The sequence below is a fragment of the Protobothrops mucrosquamatus genome, unplaced genomic scaffold (genome assembly GCF_001527695.2).
Source record: "Protobothrops mucrosquamatus isolate PMUCROS unplaced genomic scaffold, P.Mucros_1.0 scaffold1862, whole genome shotgun sequence".
NCBI classification, from domain to species: Eukaryota; Metazoa; Chordata; class Lepidosauria; order Squamata; family Viperidae; genus Protobothrops; species Protobothrops mucrosquamatus.
This window is the reverse complement of record NW_015387991.1, coordinates 129,651-147,446: the sequence shown is the minus strand read 5'-3', so window position 1 is coordinate 147,446 and position 17,796 is coordinate 129,651. Positions and strand designations below refer to the sequence as shown.

The 17,796-nt window shown below is 43.4% G+C and overlaps 2 protein-coding genes and 1 long non-coding RNA gene across 3 annotated transcripts in view; 1 reads left to right on the top strand and 2 right to left on the bottom strand.

Annotated features, from left to right (window-relative positions):
• LOC107294204 (zinc finger protein 208-like) overlaps window positions 1-17,796 on the top strand; it is a 131,542-nt gene that overhangs the window by 79,732 nt on the left and 34,014 nt on the right. The window lies entirely within an intron of this gene.
• On the bottom strand, window positions 81-11,106 carry LOC114922155. Its single transcript, XR_003810564.1, has 3 exons — window positions 10,766-11,106; window positions 8,963-9,032; window positions 81-386 (listed from the first exon to the last, which is right to left on the bottom strand). It is a non-coding gene; the product is annotated as an uncharacterized LOC114922155 (long non-coding RNA).
• LOC107294205 (general transcription factor II-I repeat domain-containing protein 2-like) overlaps window positions 12,281-17,796 on the bottom strand; it is a 12,498-nt gene continuing 6,982 nt past the window's right edge. The window contains exons 6-9 of the mRNA XM_015823416.1: window positions 16,399-16,485; window positions 15,720-15,806; window positions 12,580-14,531; window positions 12,281-12,492 (exon numbers count right to left, since the gene is read on the bottom strand). Of these exons, the coding sequence (XP_015678902.1) occupies window positions 12,584-14,531; window positions 15,720-15,806; window positions 16,399-16,485 (2,122 nt within the window). The 3' untranslated portion in view covers window positions 12,281-12,492; window positions 12,580-12,583. The remainder of the gene's footprint in view (window positions 12,493-12,579; window positions 14,532-15,719; window positions 15,807-16,398; window positions 16,486-17,796) is intronic.

The window sequence follows — 17,796 nt, the reverse complement described above, 5'->3', positions numbered from 1 at the left end:
ATTTTTAGATTGCTTTGCTTCTGTGGCGGGTCCTATTCTGAAGTGTAAAGGACCTCTTTCCATGAGAAAAAGCGAATGTCCAGTTGTAATTTTTTTTCCATTGTCTCTGAATATGTTCTCTTTGTTAATTTGGGCTGGATAGCATCCATTTGCGTCTAATTTGTCTTTGATTTGTTTCCCAATATATATCTTTATTTTTCCTTGTGGGACCACAAAGTCTTACATTGGTGCAGCAGTGGTAGATGAACTTTCCTGATTCCAATTGTCAGACTGTTTTTTCGCATATTTTTCTACTTCTATTCCAATTGCAGATGTCTCCATTCTGTCTCCAGCAGTGATCCCTTGGAACTGTTCATAGGAATCTTTATTCTCCTGCCCATCATTGCCTTAAAAAAAAAATAGGAAAATGAAAATGATAGCAAAATTAGGGAAAAGATCAAACTATAGGAAGTACTATGAATTTCTCTCTGAATTCTGGTCAAATTCCAATATATTAAATGTTTACATACTTGGCATGGCACAGAAATAATAATTCCTATATGTATGAGCTATAAAAACTATTAAAAGATCTAAAACATCCTGTTTCACCCCTAAACACCACTATTGCAAACATCCTTTTTATTTAGAATTATTCTGATATATTCACATCTCACTTAAGAATCAGCTTTGAGTTAGGGAAGAATCAAGGGAAACTTCCAAGGAGAAATTAGGTGAAAATTGAACACTTACTAGAGGATGTCAATTCCAGGAAAGACCTGTACACAACTAAGTAAATTTTGAAACATATCTTTTTCTTCCCATCCAAACTACCATGTTTCCCCGAAAATAATACCTATCCCAAAAATAAGCTCTAGCTTAATTTTGGGGGGTGTACCTAATATAAGCCCTATCCCAAAATTAACCTCTAGCATTGTGGTTGCCAGGAGAGCTGGCTGGGGGTGTGGCCAGCTTGACATCACTTGCATGGACATGAGAGAGTCGGGGCAGAGTGGGGGGGAGGGACAGGAACTACGGAGTTTTGCATGGTACAAACTTACCGCACCAAAGCCATTTAGACTGAGGTGTCCAGTGAATGTGGTTTCAGCTTTTACACTGTCCCTTGACTAGAAAGGGTCTAATTCAGGGATCGGTCCCCTTTTCCTTCAGCATGGCCCAAGCTCCCTATGCTTCTTTCCAATTCTGCCTCAAAGCCTCAGCAATTCAATTCTCTTCCCACCTTCCCAGCATGCAAACCTAACCCCACCCCCTTCTTTCAACACCCCCCCCCACCTGGCTTGCCTTGCTTTGTCCTGTCAGCAGCAGCCCCATCCAGCAAGAGCCCCACCAGCATAGGCAAAGGAGAGGGAGCATAGCAGCAGTTGAGGAGGCAAGCATGGCCGGGCGTCCCCTCAGGAAAGCGGGGCTGAGCCACAGGGTTCTGGCACCAGGCTGGATGCCCGCCACCCATGCTGTCGTCCGGGCCCCCCCATGTGGCCTGAGAGGGTCAGCGAGGCTGCTCCGGTGGGTCAGGCCCCAGCACCCGCACTGGTCCCATCCCCCTCTGCTGGAGACCCCTAGATCCCCCCAACCCCACCCAAGTGACATCAAGCTGTCCTTGCCCACCCCGGCCACAACCACCCAGTTGGCTGTGATCACCCGGCCATGCCCCCGAGAGCAACCACAATGCTGATACAGCCCTCAATGAAATTGAGTTTGACACCCCTGTTCAATTAAGTCTCAAAAGCATGTTTGCAATTGGAAAGTGGCACCATTTAGCCCAGGGATGGCAAAAAGTTTGGACTCAACACTGTCAAACGTTTAAAAGATGCTTAACTTGACTTAGGTGGCATCTTACCCACACACATGAAACAAAAGATAAACTATTTTCTACCTCTCCCCCATCTAGGCCATTCTGAACAGTACCCCTCAGCAGTAGAGCCAAGGCTGGGCTTGAAGTAGGGGCCTGGGAATCAACTTGAGCCCTAGGACCACCGCTTCCACTAAAAAAAGGCTGCCTTGCACATTTCCACAACATGCACAAGCCTTGGGGAAACGGTATGATTCACCCACAGCGCACCTGATGAACTTCCTAAACAATTTGCCTGCAGGGTAGCAAACCCTTACCCAGAGAGCCCATGTTCCTATGATTTTCTAGCATGATTTCCCTTTTTGGTCAGGATCCAGCTGAGACCACTCTTCCTTGGAGAAATACACAGCCACCTCCTCAAAGGACACAGGAAAAAAAAAAAAGAATAGGACCAGGATGGCTTGTAACATCTGCTCCATTGGTCACAAATTCCCAAACCAAAGATATGCACTAACAAATGGAGTTTAATCCAGAATTATTTTTGTTAAGCATAATTGTAATTATGAGAATGTATATACTTAATGAGAAAGAATGTATATACTTAATTTTACATACATTAACTGCAGCAAGAATTGTATTTGCTCAATATTGGAAAAATGAAGATCTACCAGCAGAGGAAGTGTTAATTAAAAAAATCTTAGTGTGCAGAAATGGATAGATTGACATTGAAAATGAAAGAAGATTCAGTTTATTTTAGAACATGGGATACTTTTTATAATTGGCTAGAAAATGAGATAGAGAGAAAGGAACTTAACATGTATTAGTAAACTAGACATTGAAACCCAAACAATATGTTGCTGATATTTTAAGCGCTTGTGATTATAAAAAAACTAATAAATATATATATATATAAGATATGCTCTAACCTACATGGCTGTGCTTGGTAGGATTCCAAGGTTTAGTTGAAAAAATGTATGGAGCCGAAAACCTGTGCCTGAAGAAATATTTCAGGCATGTAAGGAACGGCTGCAAGCATATAAGGAACGGCTGCTGGAATTTGGTATGTCTAGTTTAATGAAGAGAAGGACGAGGGGGGACATGATAGCAGTGTTCCAATATCTCAGGGGCTTCCACAAAGAAGAGGGAATCAAGCTATTTTCCAAAGCGCCTGAAGGCAGGACAAGAAGCAACGGATGGAAACTGATCAAGGAGAGAAGCAACTTAGAACTAAGGAGAAACTTCCTGACAGAATAATGTGAATGCTCCAACACTGGAAGTTTTTAAGAAGAGACTGGACAGCCATTTGTCTGAAATGGTATAGGGTTTCCTGCCTGAGCAGGGGGTTGGACTAGATGACCTCCAAGGTCCCTTCCAACTTTATTATTATTAATTATTAGTATTATTATTATTAACTTCATTCGTTCTGCAGGACTTTCAATGCCATTCAGTGATACTAATCCTCTCTATCAACTATCATCTGTCTCCCTATCATCACTTTGTTCAGAGTTCCCTCATTCGCTCAGAGTTGGATTCCAAGCATGGTGCAAGTCCTATGCAGACGCCCAGGGAACAGACTTACTAATTATCTGGGAACGCTTTGAAAGATCAGTTCACATCCAAGGAAAAGCCAGGAAATAAACCTGCCTGGGGATGCCACATTTATCCTTTTTCTGGGTGGCCTTTGGGGAGGCGAGTCTCCCTCTGACACGCAGGCAGATTCAGACAACAGTGCCTCCTCGCCCGGCTTCTCTCTTCTCCTGCTGGGCCTCCGCCAGACCGACCCTCCTCTCCCCACACTCACGCTCTTCCTCGGACAACAGGGCGGGGACTCCCGAATCCCCACCGCCTTCCTGGGATCCCCGATTCTTCTGCTGCTGCTGCTACTCTAGAACTCCGCATCTCCCCTGCATGGAGAGGGCGGCTGAGGAACATGGGACGCGGATCGGACCTGGAGGAGAGCCGGGTCTCCCCCTCCTCCGCCTCCCTTTGCACGGAAAGAGCCACCAACACCTAAGACACGTGTGAATCTCTTCCCACTCGGGACACTCCCGCAGCCCCTTCGCCTACCGCGGAGCTCCAGAGGTTAAGGAGAGCGAGTGCGGCTTCCTAGAGCGGCAGGCGTTTGTGGTGCCACGCCTCCGCTGAAAGGTCGATGTGACGTTCGCCCTCCAGTGGACCAATAGAGAAGCGCCTGACGTTTCCTTTTCTTGGCAGAGCGCGCCCCCCTGGAGGAATCTATGCGGAATGTGAAAGGGTTCTCCGAAAAGGCGGGAAAGGGGGAGAGCTGAGGGAAAGGGGAGGGCAGGGATGATGGGCATGGGAGTAGACTTTCATTGGTTGTCTGTCAGAGAAAGGTGGTGGCGCCTCCTGAGGGAGGGAAAATTTTCCTCTCAGGAAAATGGACATTTCTGTCGGGTTTTTATTTCTTTAGCTCAATATACAGCAGCTGACCTTCTCAATTTCTTGCTTCTGCGTAATTAAGAATAATTGGAAAGACCGAGTGGGAGCTTATGACAAAGGAAATAATGCTGAAGAAAAAGAAACATCGAAAGAAAACCAGTTCCAAAATGAAGGAAGAACTGAAACTCATGGATATTCCAGAAATTTTATCTCACAACGAGGCTCCTTGGTGGAGAAATGAAGAGAGGGCAAATGGCATCTTGTCTGTGACAGGAGAAAAAGTAGAATTGTAAAATGAAAGAAGTAAAATAGTGAAAAATGAATATAAATGTCAAATCCATGAGGTGAAAAAAGAACAGAAATTTATTTTGCTCAAGGGAATTTATCTCATAAAGAAACATGTAGAAAACTAAAGGTGTTCTGTTCTATTCCATTCCATTCCAGTATTCTTGCCTCGGGGTGCCTAAGAATAAAACTGGAAAGACCAAATGGCAAGTACTGACAAAGGAAATGATGCTGAAGAAAAAGGAACATTGAAACAAAATTGGTTCAAAAAAAATGGAGAAAAAGGTCAAACTGGTGGATGTTCCAGAAATTTTATCTCACAATAAGGCGCCTTGGTGGAAAAATGAAGAAAGGAAATTGGCATCTTATCTTTGAGCAGAGAAAGCTTGGAATTAAAAAATGAAGGAAGATAGTGAAAAAGGAATATAAATGTCAAATGCATGAGAGGGAAAGAACAAAACTCTATTTTACTTAAAGGTTGAGTAGAGAATTTACCTCATAGGGAAACATGAGTAGGAAAAAGGCCTTTATGGAATTTAAGGCAGCCAGAAGCATCTGGTATTCCCTTCTCTTGGCGACATGCTTCTGGCTCTCCCCATGCCTTGCCTGCAAATAACCTGATTGGAGGGCTGGACTAATGATGAAGGACTGATGAAGCCCCCACAAACAACCCACATGTGTTGCTCTGCACCTGTCCTGCTTCAGGACATCTTGATTATTTTTACAAACAGCTTTATAACTTCCTGAGATTTGCTTCTTACTTTGCAAGTCTCCCACTCAGGGCATCCAGGCTCAAGTTTGTACCAAGATTTCCCTAAGTGTTTCTGTCTGTGCAGAGTGCAAATTTGTGAGATTGAGAGTTGACTTGATACCAGAGTTGCTGCTTCTCCACTGATTGTGCACCCAAGGAGAACATATTTGAAATTACAAGTATTGAAAGGAGAATTTGCATAGACAAAAAAAGGACTGGATGTTGAAGAAACCTGTACGTTAACAACTATGACTGATCCATTGTCCATAAAGCTTGCCTTTCTTTTACCTCAAGACTTTGTAAGTAAAGATTCTCTTACAAAATGAGAGACCTTTGACTGAAAAGGTTGCATGTTTCTGCAAGTCTACAAGTCTGATTTTGTTTGTGTGTCTGTCTGTTTTCACATTCCAGAGGCCACTCCCCTTCTCATTTCTGTGTGTTTGGTCAAGAGCAACTGTGGTAATTTTCTGAAGTACTAGTTCTCAATTTACAAACATTTATTTAACATCTGTTCAAACTAAAGGTGTTTCCCCCAAAATAGAATTTCAACTGCACCTCAAAATTATGACCTGTGACCATGTGATCAAGACTCAGCCACTTTAGAATTGGCAGCTTCCACAGTCAAAGGTCTGATCTTTGATACTCCAGAAGCCATGCACGTTTACAATGTTATTTTTCCTCACAACATCCAGAGACTTTATCACTAGCCAGGTGAATGAGTGACATTTGGGAACTCACGTGTTTTCTTGCTGTATATTTCTTGTACACAGGAACAGAGGAGTGAAGTTTGTATGTACCTGTCTTTTCCAACAGCTTAAGATGCAATTCCACACCTGGACATCACCAGATGGTCAATAACAATATCAGAGAGATTACGTACTTTTGCAGCCAAAGATGAAGAAGCTCTATACAGTCGTTAAAAACAAGACCTAAAGCTGACTGTGGCTTAGATCGTGAACTTCCTGTTGCAAAATTCAGGCTTACACTGAAGAAACTAGGAAAAACCATTAGGCCATTCAGGTATGACCTAACTCATATGTCCTGTGAATATACAGTAGAGGTGATGAATAGTTTTAAGGGGTTAGATCTGGTAGACAGAGTGCCAGAAGAACTATGGACGGAGGTTTACAACATTGCACAGGATGCAGTAATTAAAATCATCCGAAAGAAAAAAGAAATGAAAGAAAATGAAGTACTTTTCTGATGAAGCCTTACAAATAGCTGAGGAAAGAAAGTGAAATGCAAAAGAGAAAGGGCAAGACACACCAACTGAATGCAGATTTCCAGAGAGCAGCAAGGCCTTCTTAAATGGAAAATGCAAAGAAATAGACGAAAACAGTAGAATGAGAAAGACTAAAGATTTCATCAAGAAAACTGGAGATATCAAGGGAATGTTTTGTGCAAAGATGAGCACAATGAAGGACAACAATGATAGAGACTTAACAGAAGGAGAAGAAATTAAGCAGAGGTGACAAAAATACACTTGTAGAACTATACAAGAAAGATCTTAATGCCCCTGAAAACCATGATGGTGTGATCACTGACCTCGGGCTAGACCAGAGGTCCCCAATCTTTTGAGCACCAGGGACTGGTTCCGTGGAGAAAGGTTTTTCTATGGACTGGAGGGGGCATGGTTTCATGTACTGCCTGCATCGCACGGATGGGGCTTTGCTTGTTTACGTGGACCGGTTGCTGGCATGCTGCAGCACAGTGCTGGTCCACGGACCGGGAGTTGGGAATCCCTGGGCTAGACATCCTGAAGAGTGAAGTCAAGTGGGCCTTAGAAAACATTACCAACAACAAAGCTAACAGAATATTTCAACTGAGTTATTTAAAATTCTAACCAGATGATGCGGTTAAAGTCCTGCACTCAATATGCCAGCAAATTTGAAAAACTCCACAATGGCCACAGGACTTGAAAAGGTCAGTTTATGTTCCAATCCCAAAGAAGGGCAATGCCAAATAATGTCCAACTACCGTATCATTGCACTCATTTCACATGCTTGCAAGATCATGGTCAAAATCCTATAAGATAGGCTTTAGCAATACATGAACCAAGAACTACCAAAAGTACAAGTTGGGTTTCAAAGAGGCAGAGGAATTAGAGATCAAATTGCCAACATTCATTGGGTTATGGAGAAAGCAAGGGAGTTCCAGAAAAACATCTACTTCTGCTTCATTGACTACGCTAAATTCTTTGACTGTGTAAATCACAACAAACTCTAGCAATTTCTTAAAGAAATGGGAGTACCAAACCACCTTACCTGTCTCCTCAGAAACCGGCATGTGGGTCAAGAAGTTATAGACATGGAACAATTGATTGGTTCAAAAGAGGGAAAGGCTCTATATTGTCACCCTGCTTATTTAACTTACATGCAGAGTACATCATGTGAAAAGTCAGGCTGGATAAATCATAATCCGGAATTAAGATTACCAGGAGAAATAGCAATAACCTCAGATATGCAGACAATACCTTCTAATGGCAGAAAATGAAGAGAAACTCAAGAGCAGAGTGCAGAGAAGAGCGACAAAAATGATTAGGGAGCTGGAGGCTAAAACATACAAAGAATGGTTATAAGAATTGAGTCTAGTCTAGTGAAAAAAGAAGACTAGGGGTGACATGATAGCACTGTTCCAATATTTGGGGGGCTCCTACAAATATGAGGGGGTCAAACTATTTTCCAAAGCACCAAAAGACGAGACAAGAAATGGTTGGAAACTAACCAAGAAAAGAAGCAACCTAAACTAAGGAGAAATTTCCTAATGGTGAGACCAATCAACCAATGGAATAGTTTGCCTTCAAAAGTTGTGGCTGTTCCATCACCGAAGGCTTTCAAAAGGAGATTAGACAACCATTTGTCTGAAATGGTATAGGGTCTCCTGCTTGAGGAGAGGGTTGAACTAGAAGACCTCTGAGGTCCCTTCCATTATTCTATGTTCTATGAAGGTGAGAGGAGAGTACAAAAGATGGCTTGAAACACAACATTTAAAAAAAAGATCATGGCATCTGGTCCCATTACTTCCTGGCAAATAGAAGGGGAAGAAATCGAAGCTGTGAAAGATTTAATTTTCTTGGGCTTCAAGATCACTGCAGATGGCGTTTGCACCCATGAAATTAAAAGACTCTTGCTCCTTGGGAGGAACGCTATAGCAAACCTAGATAACATAGTAAAAAGCAGAGACATCACTTTGCTGACAAAAGTCTGCATAGTCAAAGCTATGGTTTTCCCAGTAGTAATGTATGGCTGTGAGAATTGGACCATAAGGAAGGCTGAGCACTGAAGAATTGATGCTTTTGAATTGTGGTGTTGGAGAATCCCTTGAACTGCAAGGAGATCAAATCCGTCAATCCTAAAGAATATCAACCCTGACTGTTCTTTGGAGGGACAGGTACTGAAGCTGAAGCTCAAATAGCTCGGCCATCAAATGAGAGAGGACCCATAGAGAAAGACCCTGATGTTGGGAAAGATTGAAGACAAAAGGAGAAGGGGATGGCAGAGAATGACATGGTTAGATAATGTCATCAATGCAGTGGGCATGGGTTTGGATGGACTCCAGAAGACTGTAGAGGATGGGGGACCTTCACTTGCTGTGGTCCATGGGGTTGTAAGGGCAGACACAACTTAGCAACTGAACAACAAACAATGAGAGAGCACGGAAGAATAGAAAACTCTGTACATCAGTGTGAGTCCCTGAGGAAAAAGGAGAATACAAATTTAATAAATCCGCCCCCCACTTACTTGATTTGGAGATTCAACCACTGTTTCAGCTCCACCATAAAGATACCAGAAAGCTTCATTTTATGTTTCCCTGAGAGGAGACAGAAGTTTAAAATATATAATTAACAAATAAGGAGAAGACACAAAGAAGGGAAAGCAGCTGGGATCTATCCGGGGAATGGGAGGGAATGATTTGTGTGAGAAAAAATGACTGGATCATGCACAGAGTTGTAAGATACATTGGAAGGACCAAGAGATGGTAGTGCAGGAAAGAAGAGGAAGAGGAATATTTCTGTGGGAAGAATCTAGAGAAAGAAATATTTTGGAAAATATTAAAAAAGCAGAATATATTTCCCCAAAGGAATAATGGAGAAGATCTTTAAAAAGGCAGAAACCTCCCCCCCCCAGCCAAACAACTCAGCAGAAACCAGCTTTTAGAAATGCAAATGTAAAAATCCTTTCAGAAAGGTTGGAGCCTTCCAGCTAGAAACTAAAGAGATTAGGAAGACAAAGACCCTTAAAATGTACATACCCCACCCAAACTCTAAGACAGGATTAACCCGCCAATACCAAAAGGGCACAGTCAGATTCAGGTCAAAGTACATGATACAGGAAATACAAAGCCTCAAACAGGAACAGGAAACAACCTCAAGAGCCCCAGAAGGTATAAAAGCCTACCACTCTGCTCCATGTGGTTCATTTAAAGATAACCAAAATTGATTATTGAATGAAAGAGGGTTTAAAGGGAGAAAAGGGTTCTGAACTGTTCAGATCAGCCTTCTCCATCCTGATGCCTCCCGCCCCCAGCTTAGAAGTCTTCCAAGTCCTAGAATATCCAGCAATCATGAATCTTACTACTTGTGATGCCCCAGGATTGCAACCATGTCCGGATTATAACCACAGAGCTTTTTAATAGTATATAATGGTGCTTTTTAACTTTGGACGCCAGTCCTCCACCTTAGGGAACTGTTCCATTTTTCTATTGTTCATTATCTTCTAGGTCTGTGGTTAGAATGCAATAATGCAGGCTAATTCTACCGACTGCCAGCAGTTCGATTCTGACCAGCTCAAGGTTGATTCAGCCTTCCAAGGTCGGTAAAATTCGGACCCAGATTGTTGGGGGCAATAGACTGACATTGTAAACTGCTTAGAGAGGGCTGTAAAGCACTGTGAAGCGGTATATAAGTCTAAGTACTATTGCTGTTGCTATTATGGTATTGTACACAGAACTCATAAAAACTGAGCATGTGCAGTTCCAAACATGTCCATTGACATGCATGTCTGACTGATCCCAGTGGATCATATTGTCTAGTACTGGGTGTTACAACAATCTTGCTGGAATTATTTCAACACTGTCCTCACTGCACTATATCCAATTTGGGCATCACACTGACTCCAACAAAAAACATTTTTCTCATACCAAAGGTAGGGGGAAAAGTTCCTTAGAAGCATGCTGGATGTGAGAAAGTGCTTTATTAATCTCTTGTAAAAATATAGCCATCTAGGAAAAAATGCAACTACTGTATTATACATGCTGTCTTAAAAAAGGATAGTACAGAATTCTAACCGATTTTATATATAGGTAAAGGTTTCCCATGTCCAGTGGTGTCTGACCCTAAGGGGGATTGCTCATCTCTGTTTCCTAGCTGACAGAGCCAGTGTTGTTCGAAAGTACTTCTGTGTGTCATGTGACTGGCATGACTATATGCCAAGGTGCATGAAACGCTGTTACCTTCCCACTGAAATGGATCCTATTTATCTACTTGCATTTACATGCTCTTGAACATCTAGGCTGGCAGGACCTGGCGTGAAACGGCAACTTACCCCGTCTTGCAATGCCTCTGTCTTGAATTGTCATCGTTCCAGCTGACAAGCTCAGCATCGTAACTGCTAGGTCACTATGCCTCTATTTTACCTATAATGACATCAAAACCTACAATAGTTTCATTAACAAACACATCACTGTTATATAGTTCATGGAAATACAGTGCCATGAACCAAGAAAATTTGGGATCGTGTTAAAAAAGTACAGTAATAATATAAAACGGACATTAACAGATCATAGATCCTGGTAGATTTGTCTGAGATAAAAACCTAACCTGGTAAAGGGGATTCAGTGCTCGTATCTCTCCTATATGTGACTTATTTGTAAGTCAGCCTTTTTTTTTTCAAATGAACTTCAAGTCAGTTTTGATTCCTAGTGACTATACAACCTAGAAAAGTTCAAGTTCATTTAGGTGTCTTGGCAACACTTTTTGGAAGTGGTTTGCCAGAGCTGATTGAGAGTCTGGCCGAAGGTCACCTATCTGATGTGCCTAAGGCAGAACTCAAACATGTGGTCTCCTGATTTCTAGCCTGGTACTTTCAGCCACTACAGAACACTAAATAAAAGCAAGCCAGTGCACCATTTTGAATTAAATGCCTTCATCCTGAATCATCAAGAGGGTGGCCACCAAAATCTGAGCTTGTACTGTATATGTGGGTATATGCATACTTCTGTATTTATATAACAACAACAATAACAAAATAACAGATTTGGAAGGGACTTTGGAAGTCATCTAGTCCAACCCCCTGCTCAGGCAGGAAACCCTATATCATTTCAGACAAACGGCTATCCAGTCTCTTCTTAAAAATTTCCATTGTTGGAGCATTCACAAATTCTGGAGGCAGGTTGTTCCAGTCAGAAATTTATCCTTAGTTCTAGGCTGCTTCTTTGATTAGTTTCCAGCCATTGCTTCTTGTCTTGCCTTCAAGTGCTTTGGAGAATAGCTTGACTCCCTCTTCTTTGTGGCAGCCCCTGAGATATTGGACCCCTCGTCCTTCTCTTCATTAAACTAGACATACCCAATTCCAGCAACCGTTCTTTGTTTCTGCTCCAGTCCCCTAATCATCTTTGTTGCTCTTCTCTGTACTCTTTCTAGAGTCTCAACAACTTTTTTACATTGTAGTGACCAAAACTGGATGCAGTATTCCAAGTGTGGCCTTACCAAGGCATTATAAAGTGGTATTAACACTTCAGTGATCTTGATTCTATCCCTCTGTTAATGCAGCCTAGCACTGTGTTGGCTTTTTTGGCAGCTGCAGTGCACTGTTGGCTCATATTTAAGTGATTGTCCACTAGGACTCCGAGATCCCTCTCACAGTTATTGAGCAAGGTACCTCCTATACCAGGGGTCAGCAACCTTAAATACTCAAAGAACCATTTGGATCCATTTCCCACAGAAAAGAAAACACTGGGAGCCACAAAACCCTTTTGACACCTTTATGCTATGTATAAAAAAACTATAGTGTGTTGCATTTATGAAATCAATGAACTGCTACAAAGAAAACAAATTTTTATTTCAGCACGCAACAGAAACATTTTAAACTCCCAAAAAAAGACGCTGGGTCGAAGGTGACTTTCAAATAAAATACTCAATGTCTATTTGAGTCCTCCTCATATTTATGAAATAAAAAGGCAAACTTAACTTATCCGCTACAGCAAACCCAAAATGCTGTCTGCTTCTGTGTGCCGTCATCCTTTTATTGCGTGTACTGGAGCGTGCAGTCAGCTGTCAACGAATAAAAAAGGACTATTTCACTGAACAATGTCAAATATATATTTGCAAAATAATAGCCAATTAAAATATTTATTTTACCTGGTTAATGTGATGTTTGCTTCTCAACATCAGCACACAGCATCTGCACATCAGGGCTGTAAGACGTCACCTTCATCTTCAAACAGGATTGCAAGCTGTTGTCTGTGACGTGTGAGCAATATTTGTTTTTAATATAGTTCAAGTTGGAGAAGACCTGCTCACATACGTATGTGGATCCGAAGATCGACAGGACTCCAAATGCATATCTTTTCATGTTTGTGTAAGTGTTGGGGATGGTATCCCATGTTTCGAATATAAGCTTGTCCTGTTTAGGAAGGTTTTCAATATCACTCCATTTGTGATTCTGAGCAAGACTGGCCTTCTGACGGGCAACATCTTCAAGATTATCTGCCAAGCGTTGGAACTTGGACACCCATATATCTTTGTCAGCTATGTCGGCCAGTTCCATCTCAAGATCGGGTTGACTTACACCTGCAAATACAGTCATATTCAGTGCAGATGGATCGATGGTCAGGGGAGTGATAGGGAAAGATAACGTATTTTTTTCCTCTCTGAACTCACAGAATCGCTTCCCAAACGATGTTTGCATTGCAATGATTGCGGACTGCAAATACTCTGAACTTATCATGTCGTGACCTCGTTTGAACTCTCTCAAAGAGGGGAAGTGAGACAGTGTACCTCTCTGTAAATCTCTGGCAAACACTGTCAACTTGCGCTCAAATGCCAAAACTTCCTCAAGCATGTGCAGGGCTGTGCCTCCTTTACCCTGAAGAGTTGTGTTCAGCGTGTTCAGGTGTGCTGTCATATCTACCATGAAGTGTAGCTTTTCCAGCCACTCTGGCTGTTCCAGCTCAGGAAAGGTGAGCCCTTTGCTACCCAGGTAAGTTTTCGCCTCTTCCAAACACGCGACAAAATATTTTAGTATCTTCCCTCTGGACAGCCACCGGACTTTGTCATGCAGCAGGAGATCAGGATACATGCTTTCCACCTCCTCTAGTAGCAAACAGAACTGGCGGTGATTTAAACCTTGTGTCATTATTTTATTGACAATCTGAATGACAACATTCATTACTTCTATGCATTCCGGAGGAAATGTTTGAGCACACAACGCCTCTTGGTGCAGGATGCAGTGAAATGTTAGCAGCGTTCTACCCAGTGACTTCTGCAGTAAAGCCACAAAGCCCTTCTGCGCTCCTGTCATACTCGGTGCCCCATCAGTAGCTACTGATACCAGGTGGGTAGTGTTTATTTCATTGGTTCTTAAATAATCCAAAACAGCCTCACAGATGTCCTCCCCCCGTGTTTGGCCTTTTAGTGGTATCAACTCAATCATTTCTTCCTGTGGCCCAGCAGAGTTCACATATCGGCAGAACAGCGCTATTTGTTCAATATCACCTTTGTCTTTGGATGCATCACAGGCGATTGAGTATGCCACAGATGAATTGATGTCTTTAATTTGCAGTCTGGTGATGTTTTCTGCCATTTTTATGGTTCTGTCTTTGACAGTCTTTGCAGAGAGAGGCATATCTCTGATTTTCTGCACAAGTTCACTCTTGTTTTTGAAGTCCGAGAATAGATGTTCTGAAATCTTAATGAATGATTCCTTGATATACTCTCCATCTGTGAACGGCTTCCCGTGCCTGACTATTTCCTGAGCGGCCACAAAACTAGCATATGTAGTTGAATTTGCAGACTTCACACACTCCTTAAAATGATTCTTGCTCAGATCAACCATCTGCATCAATTCCGAAACGGCTTTTTTTCTCTCATCTCCACCCGGGTATTTTTCAGCAAAGGCTGTGTGCTTCTTCTGGAAATGTCTTGCAACATTTGACTTTTTGTTGTTTGCCAATTTCTTACCACATATTAAACATACTGGTAAACCAGTCTTGTCAGTAGTGAAAGCAAATGAATCTGCCCATGTATCATTAAATTTTCTGTTTTCTTCTGAAATTTTTCTTTTCTTGCATGATTTATCCATAGTTGGCCTACTGGGGGTCGAAAAGCACAATAAATCTCATGCGGCTGTCACACATTGGCAATTGTGACCAATACTGGGAATCAAATAATTTAACAACCAGTTCTCTGCAGAATTCCCCCCTCCCCGCATGGAGCACCCTGTCGCCACTACTTCCCCCCCAACCCTGACGTAGCGCTACATTGCCACTGCTGCTTCCCCCCCAGGACGGCACGCTCCGCTGCTGCTTTACCCAGTGGCGAAGGTGGAGTTTGGGAGGCAGCGGCAGGGCATAGCCTAGGCATGGCCGAGCAGCAGCAGCAAAGATCGTTCTCCCCATTCAAGGCGCAGCAGCAGGATTGCTCTCAATAAGGCGGGCGCACATGACCGAGCAGCGCACCCGGCTCTTATTGTTTGAGAGCAATCCCGCTGCTGTGCCTCCATTTTCTTCAACCATGATTCCCCCCCTTCCCAGCCAGCCAGCTCTTCATGAATTTAACATGGACATTAAAATGCTTCACCGCCTTTATCAACATCACAAAGAAAAGAACTTTAATTGTGCTTGATCACATGCACTCATTTTCCTCCAGTCACTCTCTTGGCATCTCTATCCACTTCATCACCCTCTGAAAGCCAGAGGACTCACAATGATCCACACTCATAGAGAGGATCCTGCAATCTAATCTGAGCTGTCACAACCTTTCATTTGTGATTATAGCAGGTTATTCTCTCTCTCTCTTCATCTCCGTCTCTCTGTCTCTGTCTCTCTCATTAAATGTCCTCTGTTTTTCAAATATTTTTATTAAGGATTATAAATGAAAAGAGTAAAAGCCGGTGCAAACTATAAAAACTACACATAGAAAAATAGAAAAGAAAAAAATTGCAGGGGAAAAAAGAAATGGATAGGAGAAAGAGGGGGGAAAAACCCCTTCTCCTTCATCCCAAAAGGTAAAAACAATTTTAGTAGCTTATCTACCATCTTTAAATACAGCATAATTATCCCCATACCTCATTTCTTAATTAAAAAAACCATCAAAATATTTCATTAAACGTTCTTTACTGAAAGTCTAGTAAGGACAACCATGTATATTCATTCTCTCTCTCTCTCTCTCTCTCTCTCTCTCTCTCTCTCTCTCTCTCTCTCTCTCTCTCTCTCTCTCTCTCTCTCTCTCTCCCTCCCTCCCTCCCTCCCTCCCTCCCTCCCTCCCAGCAAACCACTTACTGGGAAAATCTAACAACTTCCAATCCTTTTTGTCTTTTAGAAGGGGGTGGCTGCCACTCGCCTATCTCAATAACTGTCTGACAGTTCCTAGGAAACAAAAAAAGGTAAAAAGGACCACAACAGTTTGCTTTACATGCTTTTCTTCCCCCGATCTTTTAAAAATTAAATTCAATATATTCCAGAGTATGCCTGTCCACCTGGCTGTGGCTTTGCAGCGTCCCTTAAATTGGGTTTGGAAGCTCATGAGACTACAGCAGCCAAATTAACATTGAGAAGATGACAATATCCAACGTAGAGTTGATAGAGCCCCTCCACACGACACACCAGGCAGGATGATTGCCTGTTGAGCTGCTGTCTAATTCTTAGAATAATGATTTCCATACACATAATTCTTGGATTAAATTTGCATGGCCAATTAAATAAAGAACTACTCAAGGCAAATAAAGACGTCGCAAAAAGACCTCTGGAAAGACGTCTGGAAACCAAATGGATGTTTCACCATTTGGGTTGGGAAGAGACCAGCCTCTGCTGCAGTTCACATGCTCTCTCTCCCTCCCTCTCCCTCCCTCTCCCTCCCTCTCCCTCTCTCTCTCCCTCCCTCTCCCTATCTCCCCCTCCCTCCTTCTCCCTCCCCCTCCCTCTCTCTCTCCCTCACTCTCCCTCCCAGCAAACCACTTACTGGGAAAATCTATCAACTTCCAATTCTTCTTCTCTTTTAAAAGAGGGTGGCTGCCACTTGCGTGTCTCAATAACTGTCTGACCGTTCCTAGGAAACAAGAAAAGTAAAAGGACCACAACAGTTTGCTTTACATGCTTTTCCCAGGGCTCTGGAAAGACGTCTGGAAACCAAATTGATGCTTCACCATTTGGGTTGGGAAGAGACCAGTGTCAGCTGCAGTTCACATGCTCTCGCTCTCTCTTTCTCCCTCTCCCCCTCTCTCCCTCTCCCTCCCTCCCTCTCTCTCCCTCCCCCTCCCTCTCTCTCTCCCTCCCAGCAAACCACTTACTGGGAAAATCTATCAACTTCCAATTCTTCTTCTCTTTTAAAAGGGGGTGGCTGCCACTTGCTTGTCTCAACTGTCTGACCGTTCCTAGGAAACAAGAAAAGGACCACAACAGTTTGCTTTACATCAGGGGTGTCAAACTCAATTTCATTGAGGGCCACATCAGCATTGCGGTTGCCCTCGGGGGGCCGGGTGGATGTGGCCAGGGTGGGTGCGGCCCACTGGATGGGTGTGAATGGAGTGGGTGTGGCCTACTGGGTGGGCATGGCCAGCTCTATAGCGTTCACGTCAAGGCAGGCAGTGAGGCGCTCTCCTCGCAGTGCCGAGAGGTTGAGCCAGGCGATGTGAAGCTCGTCAGCTTTCACCTTGCTGCCTGCTGAAATTGGGCAGACTGGGGGCTAGGCAGCATTGCACTTCTCATCAGATTTGTGCCACCTAGCTCAGCTCTTGGCGCTGTGAGGAGAGCGCCCTGCTGCCTGCCGAAACCCCTCCGCCGGAGCCCATCAAGCCGGATAGGTGAAGTAGGCGAGGGCCATTTGCTGGCCACTTCCAGGCGATGGTGCATTTCTTCATTCCTCACAAAGGGTGACATCTCCCCAGCATGCACCCAGGAGGTGGGGCCGACGCAGCAGGGGCTGGTTCCTCACTGTTTTCAGACAGCCTTGTGGAGCTAAGACTGAATGCGTTTCAGCATAGATGGCCACCACAAAATTGTACATTGGCTCCCGGCTGACCTGGGCCAGGGCCAAGGCAGTGGGGGCCGTTCCCTGTTTCTAGGATGGCTTCGTAAGCCACATGAAACCACTTCAGGGGCCGCATCCGGACCCCAGGCCTTGTGTTTGACATGTCTGCTTTACATGCTTTTCCTAGGGCTCTGGAAAGACGTCTGGAAACCAAATTGATGCTTCACCATTTGGGTTGGGAAGAAACCAGCCTCTGCTGCAGTTCACATGCACCCTCCCTCTCTCTCCCTCTCTCCCTCCCCCTCCCTCTCCCTCCCAGCAAACCACTTACTGGGAAAATCTATCAACTTCCAATTCTTCTTCTCTTTTAAAAGGGGGTGGCTGCCACTC